General features: G+C 27.8%; 1 protein-coding gene across 4 annotated transcripts; it reads right to left on the bottom strand.

Moving 5' to 3' along the window:
- Positions 1-293: 293 nt before the first annotated feature.
- LOC122526687 (CD109 antigen-like) lies at positions 294-10,812 on the bottom strand. 4 transcript variants are annotated; one of them, XM_043650250.1, is made up of 27 exons: positions 10,492-10,812; positions 9,244-9,331; positions 8,547-8,739; positions 8,236-8,460; positions 7,907-8,157; positions 7,641-7,799; positions 7,381-7,552; positions 7,121-7,312; positions 6,801-7,036; positions 6,429-6,549; positions 6,195-6,341; positions 6,002-6,121; positions 5,850-5,904; positions 4,449-4,671; positions 3,907-4,024; positions 3,628-3,814; positions 3,386-3,546; positions 3,163-3,301; positions 2,945-3,063; positions 2,730-2,869; positions 2,435-2,654; positions 1,982-2,362; positions 1,749-1,898; positions 1,492-1,667; positions 1,241-1,412; positions 1,022-1,124; positions 294-945 (listed from the first exon to the last, which is right to left on the bottom strand). In XM_043650250.1, the coding sequence occupies exons 2-27, from the start codon at positions 9,306-9,308 to the stop codon at positions 737-739; spliced, it is 4,434 nt and encodes a 1,477-aa protein (XP_043506185.1). In that variant the 5' UTR covers positions 9,309-9,331; positions 10,492-10,812; the 3' UTR covers positions 294-736. The 4 variants fall into 4 exon arrangements, with proteins under 4 accessions (XP_043506185.1, XP_043506168.1, XP_043506178.1 ...); XM_043650233.1 differs by lacking the exons at positions 9,244-9,331; positions 10,492-10,812 and adding an exon at positions 8,873-9,193; XM_043650243.1 differs by lacking the exons at positions 4,449-4,671; positions 9,244-9,331; positions 10,492-10,812 and adding exons at positions 5,432-5,597; positions 8,873-9,192.
- Positions 10,813-11,888: the final 1,076 nt, after the last annotated feature.

Raw genomic sequence — 11,888 nt, 5'->3', positions numbered from 1 at the left:
CAGTATAATTCAATAAAAATATTTTGCAATCACACAGAGAATAACTATTGAAATTTATGTTTATTTTCATACTTCTGAAATATTTTATATAAAAATAATTTTTGTGCCATCTCTATTTTCGCATAATATTATTGGAGAATAAATAATAAAAAGATAATTATATATATTTATTTCTCTTCGCGCGTTAATTAAATCTTTTGTAACGTTAATATATATATTCAGCTAGAAAAAAAAAAAATATCGAAAAAATATACATACGTAATATATAATATTAATAACAGTATATAACTTTAGTAATATGTTTTACAATATATTTTTTTTAGATGAATTTAAAATTAATTTCTTACTCGTTAAACTATTCTGCTTTGTCTGTAAAGTAATATTAAATCTGCAACTTGAGAATTGCAAACTCTGTAAATTTGAAAAGTACTTTGGTCAGCACTTACACACCACGTTTATATATATATATCAATGTTTCTCAAACTATGTACATGAGTTCAACATCTTGATGTCATGGCTTTCTCTATTAAATAAGAAATGAATCCTTTTAGATTTGTTAATGTAAATTTTGAAAATAAAATAGAAATAAGAAATAAAGAAATATTTGTATCTACAAAAAAAAATTACTGAATATTTTTACCAAACATATAAAGTTTAAGAAACACTGGTCTATACTTTAATATTATGTCACTTGTAAATATTAAGTATAAATGTATCTTCACGCTAAATCCTATATTTACAAATACTTATAGAGTGAAACAGAAAACAAAACGAGCAAGGACGTCACATATGCGTTTATGCATAAAGATGATGCCACAGCAGATGCATGATCATTATCTTTCCTTTTATCAGGTTGTGAGAGACAAACATCCTCGCATTCTTTATCCTCGCAAATATCACAAAGCGATGCTACTCGTGGCTCATAAAATGCTCGTGCTCTTCTCGCTAATGTATTTAAACAAAAATTATATTAATATATCAATAATATATGTAATTAATAAAAACTTATAGAAAAACTTACATGAATCATAATAATCGTAAATAGATACAGGTACTGGTTTTTGTTTAGCTACTTTATGTGTTCTATACGCAGATACGGTAGGACAATACTCGTGAACGACCATCTGTAACATTGTATTAGATTTTAATAATAAAAACAATAAAAGAAAAATATAAGTAATATCTATATATATAATAAAAAAGATATAAATTATTTTTTTTAGTATAATAAAATGCAAACCTTATCGAAATACAAGACAACCATTGTATCACCATTCTTAGTTTCTACTCGTTTAACATTTTGTGAAACTTCAAGACTAGGTAGGGAATCCCTATCAACTGTAAAACCTGATGGCAAACTTATTTCCATAACAGCCATATTACTTTCATTAGCTTCCCTCGTTGGTACAAACCTATGATATATAAAATATTCATATATTAATATAAAAACAATTTCTTTAGTTTATTAGTAATAAATAAATGATTACATACCCAGAACAAATAGATAGTTGCAAATGATTAGCATTAGAGTTTCGATCTACCTGAGGGTCTAAAGTAAATAATGGCCAAGCACCAGCTACGTTCAAATTATATTCGTATGATACTTGAATTATGGCGAATCCATTACCATTTGCAGTGATGTTAACAAAACGAGTTTTCTTTGGAAGCTATACATATCAATTTATAATAAATAATTCAAAAAGATAATTATATATTTTTCTTATTTATAAAAAATATTAAAAACTTACAATTTGTTTTTGAAGTATCATAGCATTGCGAGAATTTATACTCAATTGACTTTGTTCTCCTTCGTAGAGTAACGATATCAAAACAGAATTGTCTTTTGCCATTAATCTTGCACCTAATTGCGCTAATGCGTATATACCAATAACGGTGTCCTAAAATTAAAATAAAGTCTTGCATTAAGAACTCTTTAAATAGTCTCTTTATTTTATTAAAAATAAAATATAAATAAACATACTTGTGTAGATGCAAAACCACCTTCTGAATTTCTTTGTTTAACCAACCATTTCATTATGGAGATAGAATCAGCAATTAAATGTCTTCGCAAGTATGTAAGTAAAGCATAAGATGTCATTTCTACATCTACAGAACGAGGTAATAAAGAATGCCATGGATTTTTGTCATCTTTTGCAATTGGTTTACTCCACCATTTTATATCATTTTCTGTCAATGCTTTAGATTGTAACGCGTAAAATGCGTTAGTCTCGTATGGATGTTTGGCCAAATTCAATACGTAGGTGCATATACTTAATGCATATGGATCGTCTAATCCATCCATGTTTCGTACAATATAATCTACACCTCTATTTATATTATTTCTGTATTTTTCTGTCGCTTCCTAAAATCATATTTTTAAATATTCATTAAAAAAGAAGAAATAATATTATATTTTTATTAAAAATATACTTACTGGATTTTCGAGGAATGAGATAAGTGTAAATGCTGTTAATGCGAGACCTTTAGCAGCTCCACCTTGCATATCACGATGACTGATTCTTCCTACTTCAGGAAAACTACCATTTTCAGCTTGATTATTGGACAACCATTGTAAAGCCTCGTCTATTACTTTATCGTCGATAGTTATATAATCTTTTGCTTGCTGGAATGATTTAGCTACAAATGCAGTAAGCCTGAAGAAAAAATAAAATGAAGATAATATTCAATCTTCGTATATCACAAAAAGTACAAATTATTATTTATTTTACCATGTACTTCCACTAGGATCGGACATGCCAAATGCACTGAACGATCCATCATTGTGTTTATATGTCAATTCTTGTTGATAACCAATTTCTAAATATTTCAATGCTTTAGCTTGTATTGCTTGTTTCAATTGGTTTGTATTCTACAAATAAATAACTTCTAAATTAAAGATTCAAATTTATAGAAATAAAAAGAAAAGAAATTTCATTTAAATTACCTTCAAATAATCTAATACAACAATATTCGGCACAAAGTTCAACATATTTTGTTCGCCGCATCCAAATGGCATTTTAATCAAATTTGCCAAATTAGGTATACTAGGACCCAAGATATCACCTAAAAAATTAATATTTCTAAATTTACAATTACAATAAACAAATAAAAAATTTTTAATAAATCACTTAAATAAATAATATAAAAGATTATTATTATTACCTACTGCTGAGATCACAATGTGTTCTGAATCCGGCACTATATTTCTAGGCATTTCAATTGTGATATTTGTTTGCATGCTTTTTTCACTTCTCAAATCTATAAATATTGCCTTATTCGCATATTGCGTTTCACCCTCAGACTTTTAAAATATGAAGAGTAAATTATACAAACATAAAATATACATATATATATATTATTTATTTATTAATAAAAAAAAAGTTACCTTTACGAGTAATTTGTGTTCAACACTATCCCCTGCTAATGAACTATGCGCTGTAGCCTTGATCGTTATATATCCTAATTCTCTTGGAATAATCATAAACGATACGCTTGAACCAGTATTAGCCTTAATTTCTACTTTTTTCTTGCGATATAATTCCAATTCTATAAAAATAAAAAATACATTAGTAATATGATATCGTTTAATTAATTAAATAAAGACAAAATTTATAATAATGAACTTACTAGGCGTGTCGTGAACCTCATTTGAAATTTCTGCAAATTCAAATTGTCCGGCATTTTCTAACAATACATCGGCTACCACATTTTTATTAAAGTAATTAAATACCACAATTTGTATTGCCACGATCTCTCCTCTTATCACGGAATAAGGCAAATCCATAGAAATGAAGAAGGGTCTAAAAACTTTTAGCTAAAATAATATTCGTCATATTAATTAAATATATATATTAAATTAATGTATTTTTAATAATATAGCAGAATATATAAATAATATATAAAAACCTTTCTTGGTTCATTGATGAGACCTAATCCATGTACATCACTTAAAGAGAATGCTGAAACTACCCACGATGTAATAGAGTCTGGTACAGTGCGTCGAAATTCGGTTTCTCCTTTGATCCTAAAAATGAGAAAGAAACCTTTATTTACTTTTATAATAATTTAATATTTGAAATATCCTAAAGAGTAATTACGTAATCTGTGATAAGTTTATGTTGCGTGTGAAATGTTACAAATTTTTATTGGTATGAGATACTTGTGTATATTTTTATCTGATAATGAGATATAATAGCTCTAATTACAACATTGAGACAGTGGCATAACTACAAATAAATTTAAGCGGCTTTCGGTTTCTTTAGTCCTGCATTTTTTTACATATACATAAAAGACGACACGATTTACTATGTATGTGTATGTATGCATATAACATAACGGAATAATATTATTTACAGAAAAATATGTACGTATGTTTATAAAATATACAAACAAACAAAAATATGTCTCATAAGCATGCAGAAGGAAGTATAGAAGATACAAATAAATACCCTGAAGAAAAATTTGTGAAAAGCCAAGTGTTTAAGATGTCATGCATAAGGAATACACGGGGCTTATTCCAAACAGGAGGTGGAATGCGAGAGAAGGCATAAGGACCTGCCAATGGTGGCCTTGTTGCTAATCTGAGCGTTACGGGTGGACCAAGATCTGGTCGAAGCGTAGACGCTCCATGAGATGACCCTTCAAGCCTACCTTCCCAATTTCCTGGGTGTCCTGTAATTTAACTATATGTATTTAAGATGACTATATAACAGATAAATGTATCGAATAATACTATGTTCATATGAAATGGTACATCTAGTCATCGGCTGTAAAATAATTTCAATATAAATAAATCCTATATATAAATAAATAAAAAAATAAGAATTTTTAATATTTGTAATCTATAACATTTAATACAAAAAAAATCATATGTTTTAACAAATATTAAATCTGTTAAAAACAATATTTGTAATCACAGAACATATGCATTTATAAAATATGTTATATATGTACATTTGTTATAACGAAGAATGTTACTTACAGCAACCCAAAAACTGATTAGTGAATTAGCGCAAACGATTAATGATAATTAACAGTTTGAGTTCCAAGTAACGCAAAGTAGCATGTTATTGAAATGTAATATGCAATTCATACATTGTCAACTCACTTGACATATGTCGAACGATTTTTCTAAAGGAGTCTTTAGAAAAAAGACAACCCCTGATACAACCCTGAGACTCAAACGGTTAAAGAAAATTGTTAATAAAAATAGGTTCGTCACTGTGAGGCATTATGAAGCAAGTTTTATTCTCGCATACTAGCACTGATCATAACTAATGAAAAAATTAATGATTAAGATTGTTATAGATGAAAGAAATAAAATGATATTTGATATATGTTGCAAAACTGTATATACGATGTTAACTAAATTAAAATTAAAAAATGAGTACGTGTGTGTGTGTGTGATAATTAATTAATTAATTGGCATTACCCAGCATCAACTGCTTCCCAAAGCCAAGTTTCAGGGAAGTTCTTACGAACAGTGACCTTCTTAGTTGAAAATATATCTTGGTTGAATTGCACGCTTGCAGCAGAAGGAGTAGAAAGAAGAGCAGGAACAGCTACATCCAGTGCTGCCATGCTAGCTCTGTAGTATACTATGCACATATAAGCATTGTTAAATAATTAGGATTAATGTAATAAATAAGCATAATAACGAATATTCAGCACACTAGATTTAAGGATTATACTAATGAATATTATCATTACTTCAAGTTGTATTAAAGATAAGTGTAATCCAACTATACTACATTAAATATATATAGCTAATATTACAGATATAATTATGTTAAATAAATACAGAAATTATTACTTCATTTAGTTACGTAAGATTAAATAAATATACTTACTTGGCAATAGATATTCAAAAAGATATCCATTAGTAAGAATGGCTGCACCAGTTTCCTGATTAACAAATTTAATATTATTCAATTAAACAATTTTTCTATCATACTTATTTTTATAAATTTCTATTCTTATACATTTTATAACCGATATTTACCCTAAATACATCGTTGGCTGTACCTGATCCTGGTCTCCAGAATGAACGATAAAGGTCGAAATCTGAATAAGGAGATTCTTCTATTGTATCGTATGATTTTAATTCTTTTTCCACTTTTTCCTGTAAAAAATATATTCAATATATATATTTGTGTATATATTTTCATTTATTGTTCATTGAATATTTTACGTACATAAGATATATCGTTTCCTGATTTTAATAGAAAAGAACGCTGATCGACACCCAATAATCCAACGTATGAATTTGGTTTAGAGCTAATCGTCAAGCTAACATCCTTTCCTGGTTCGACTTCTTCTTCCGGTGAAATTTTGATGTCGACCTTCATTCCAATATAAAATTAATATTTTATTATTATATTATTAATCATAATAATATTAATAATGAAAGACTATATATATATATTTACATAATTTTGTAGCGCTCCTTCTAGTTCCACGTCTAATGCATCTGCAATAACTTCACCATCGTCTCGAATGTAATAAACGATTACATGTGCTGTTGGTGCCATAACGTATGTAGCCAAAAATCTATAATTAATATATCATTATTATTATTATTATTATTATTATTATTATTATTATTATTATTATTATTATTATTATTATTTATTATTATTATTATTATTATTATTATTATTATTATTATTATTATTATTATTATTATTATTATTATTATTATTATTATTATTATTATTATTATTATTATTATTATTATTATTATTACGAATGAGGAATTATTTTGAAAAAAGCTTGCACATGAATATTTTACGATAACTTACTTAAATTTGATACTGTGTTTATCTTGTCCATGTACAGAACCAGCATCTAAGATATCACCACGACCAAGCACTTCATAGCTTAAATATTTAAGCGGAGTTGTGGAATTAACTTCGATCTCAACATCATGATTTACAGTAGGATTTTCTGTTTTTAAAATGGCTTGTATGTATTGATTACTACGCGACATGGCTTGATTGGTACTGGAAAACCACTCGTGCAAATTTAAATATTGTGCCTAAGAAAGTAATTGAAATCAATCGTTTATTAATAGTTATTAATTATAAATTCATAAAATTGTTTATATGATCAATCATCGTACCTCGATATTAAGTGGAACAGAAATATCATCTTTAGCAATGGGTGGATAAAAATCTAATTGTATCATGCCATTTTTGTCTAAGAAACGTGTAACATTGGAAAAAGCTGATTGATTATAAGTGTATCCATAAGCTATTAAAACAGGATTTTTTGTATCTTGAACAGGAGCCCCATCGTGATAAGCCAATTTAATCTGAAAATAAAATTATGATATATAAATAATTATATTGAATCTATTATAATATAAATAATTATACTTACGAATGCTGTGTATTTTAATCCCGGTTTATAATACTCAGATGTTTTGATTAATTCCATAGTATATTTATGTTTATGCAACGTTATCTCGACTGAAACGTTCTGCCTTCTACCAGTTAATTCTTCTTCAACTGTGGCTTCAATTCTAATAGGCCTTTCGTTCTCATCTGTAAGCCTATATTATTAAATAATATAAGAAAACATTTATTATCATACATAAAATATTTATTTTAAACATTTATAACATTTCTCTTTTAATATACCTGAGCTCAGTAATAATATTAAAATCAACAGTAGCTTTTCCATCAATGGGTACTATTTTTCTGACAGGTTGCTGGAAAATTGGTTGAATAACTCCTGAGAAAATATTTGGAAAAGCTGTTATAGTAGCTTCTCCTTTGACAGGCTTTCCATAAGTATATCTAAGGAATATATATATATATATATATATATATATATTATGATATGTAATTTATCTTTTAATTCATTTATTTAATTTGATTATTATATACAATATTTAATTCCTTACTTTGCGCGAACTGTAGCAGTAACCTTTGACTCTTTAAATGTAGAATGTTTAGGCGCATCTATGGTTACTTCAAATTTAGGAAGCACATACTCGGCGACTTCAAATTCTTTATCAAACATTTGATCATTGACATTAACCACAATCTTCCAAGTTCCTAAAACTGGAGACATAGATAATTCGAGTTCCCCGGTAAAAACTCCGCGTGTTATTTGCGGTCGTTGCCATTGTTTAATACGATTATTAGCTCCATCCTATTACAATTATTAATACAATTTATATTCAAACATTTTTTTATCTAATTATTTTCATTTATTAATAAGTATACTTACTATGATATGAATATCAACTTGACGTGTAAGACTCGGTCTCAATCTAGAATCTAATATAAGACAACGGAACATAACTTTATTTCCAGGCTTGTATATCGCCCGATCTGTTTGTATGAAAACAGAATAACTTTTATGGACATATTGTATTTCGGTAGAATTAGCAAATTGAATGCCAGTCAGGCCACGTGCAAAAAGTGTGTAGTGTCCTGGAGAAGTATCTCCGATCTGTAAACATAAGAATAAACAATTAAAATAATCAATAATACTTTATACAGTATGTTTTTTATGAAAATTATAATTTTTAATTATACCTCTAATCTGACAATTCTTGTAGAATATGGTTCTACAACAACAGTTTGAGATACATTGAAATGATCTCCATTGTTAAGATTACCAGACAATTCGATGTACACGTTTGAAGGTGTTGAGACACCGATGGTGCTTACGGTAACATGGTATTCTGAATCAGGGCGTACAATTTTTGGTGCAATGATAGCATAATACCTTTAAAAACAAACATAAAATATTAACATTGTATATGAGCATAAAATGATTAAGTAAGAGAGAGTCACGATATGTAAATTTTATTAAATAACCTGTTGCTTTTGTACCGATCAAACTATAAACACTAACTTACGGTTTCTTTTTCTGATTATGTGAATCCAAATAGGAGAATGTAGTAAAAATAAAATACATTGAAACTACAGCAATAAATATACAAAGAGTGTAAAAGGAAAGATTGGTTAATTTAGAATTTAATTTATAATACATTATTTTATTTTCAGACATAATATTGATTAAGAAAATATAATGAAAAATATGCGCAATACTCGACAGATATTACTCCTGTTACGACATTAAGCTATTATCAATTAAAAATCAAGATAAATAGTCACGAACGTAGGTTTATATTATTACTGCGTATGATAGATTAACAAAAATGGCGTCTGATGGAATTCTCGTCGGTATTCGCGGGGATTACCCTTTTTTAAAAATTTTTATTCTTACGGTTCAGCTATCGCATTGGTCACTATTCCAAATAGAAATAAGCTGCATAAACAAAACCAGTCCATTATATTATTGAAATATTTCACATCTGAAACACACACGTACAAAAATTTATATTAAATATAATTATTACGGATATTAATTATAGTCTGTGTGTAATTCGTTTAAAACATGTACATATATATACAATATATACAATAATATAGAAAATTATTCGTTATGTCATATTTCAAGATAATCAATTATGATCATGTGCGCACACACGTAATGCATGTGATTTTTTTTCAATTATCTCTCATTATTACGAGATTGAATATTTCCAAGAATGATTGCATAATCTTTATAAGTTTCTAAATAAACTTCATTATATCACGATCATAAATTGTTAATGAATAATATTTCTAATATTAACAATGATTTACGTGATTAAACGTTGAACACAAAATGATCTTTATAACGATAAAAAACTCAATGAATTATTTAAATAATTTAAGTAATTTACATTAGTATTTTGCAATTAGGAAGTAACGAGTTCTTCAATGCAAAAAAGAAACATAATAAAATAAAAAACCGCTGTCTATCGTGTGACACTTTCGTTGGTGTCCAGTAAGACATTTCAGAATACGCGCTTTCCCTTAAACATGCATACAAACCACATATCACATAGAAAAGAAGAGAGAGAGAAAGAGAGCTTATATACCAGATTAAATTATAAACGTAGTCTATTATCTGAATAAATTGTTGTCTACTTGTCCTCGATAATTTCTAAACACAACAATAAATGTTCTTATAAAAATCGTATATTTCTAATACAATCTTCTTAATTATCAATTAAATAAATATTACAAATATATCATAAAACAAATACAGTATTGTATTCATTGATTTACAAAGAAATAATAATAAATGAAAATAAAAATAGGACAAAACCATTAAAAATTTCTGACAAAAAGGAAAAGTAGCTCGATCAAACAACTTGTTGCTCTGATGACCAAATAAAAACAAATATTAATTACAATTACCACTTCTTTATGAACATTTATATCCCAACAATAATTATAATGAGTTATAAAGAAAAAAAGAAATAAGATAATCTAGAATCTTCTAAAATCAGGTTACAAAAACAAGAGTTTAGCTTCACGCAAGACTACCAAAGACCTAGTTTATACCATCGAGATCATTCCCGGCGCTGAACCATGAATCCTTTCGGAGGACGTCATTTCGTTTTAAATAAATAGAATGACTCACCAGCCGTCGATGTAGTGCCTTTAAGAACGCTACCTTTATAAAAGGTGTTATAGGTATGCTACCGATCTTACGATTCTTCGACTTATTTTCTATACAATTTGTAATAATATATCGATGTTAAACAATTTTTTATTACAAGGTTGAAATAAAAATGAAAAGATACAGATATATATATTTTCAAGAGCAAATGACAACAATGTTTTTTAAGACATTTGGTTCAATTGCCATCTCAAACGACGGCTGAATGTATACTAACGAATACTACCAATCATGGACGCAAGAAACCGGACGATCTGGCTTTCCCTTCCATTTCTTTCTCTCTCTTTCTTTCTCTCTCTCTCTCTCTTTTTATTATTTGTCTGTCTTTCATTATTTCTCTCTCTCTCTCTCTTTTTCTTCGTATTTCTCACTCTTTCCTCTTTCAACAGCCAAGTCTTTACCGTTAGAGGAAGAACGACTGGGTCCACACTACCATCATCATCATCATCATCATCATCATCATCATCATCATCATCATCATCATCATCATCATCATCATCATCATTGCATTTAAGTTTCTTGTATTTTCCCATTATACGCCATTTCTATTTTAACAAAAGAGATAATGTAAGTTATTAAATCAATCATTTATTTATCTTTTCTTAGTTTCGAACTTACGTCATTAATAATTATTCATTTCGGAGAATATCTTTGTCGGCGAAGTAGGCTGATGCTGCGCATCTGCATCCACAAATGAAGGTCATCCTCGTCCTCCTCATCTTTCTCCTCTTGTCCATTATTTTTCTGCATAAACACGTTTTTAAGACGTCAATGGGTTTCCTATTTTAACATTTTTTTTTATTCTTCACCTTCGTTGGGTTAAAAAAAGGATGCGGTTACTGGAAAAAATAATTCAATTAATTAATTATTTATAAATTTTTTTGTTACATAATAGAGATTTTAATTAATTATACAATCTGGTTGAGAGAAGAACATCGATTATTTTGTTATTTAAAATATCTGGTATTTAGATATAAAAATATACTGCAAAATAAGAAACATGAATGACATGATTTTTATGGTGATTTTAATGCATGTATATGCGTTTATTCGTATCACTAAATTTATACGAATGCATTTAAATTTGCATAGATTTATGTATATATCAATATTATTATTATTCAATTATATGAGGAAATAATAGAAAATGTAAATAATTTAAAATATACGAGAGAATCGTTAGAAATTAAAAGGCACGACTTTAATGAAACACGTAAAAATATACAACAATCAGTACGATAGTACTTGCGTTACATAGTTTACAATTAAATTTCAATATATCGCAAATATTATCGATCCAGGTCTCACCACATTAAGGTTACTGCATGAGAGATCGAGAAAAAATAAATATTTTTCAT

Source organism: Polistes fuscatus, unplaced genomic scaffold (assembly GCF_010416935.1).
Source record: "Polistes fuscatus isolate 324 unplaced genomic scaffold, CU_Pfus_HIC Scaffold1, whole genome shotgun sequence".
Classification (NCBI taxonomy): domain Eukaryota; kingdom Metazoa; phylum Arthropoda; class Insecta; order Hymenoptera; family Vespidae; genus Polistes; species Polistes fuscatus.
Note: the sequence above shows the minus strand (reverse complement) of the source record. Positions and strands in the feature narration are given on the sequence as shown.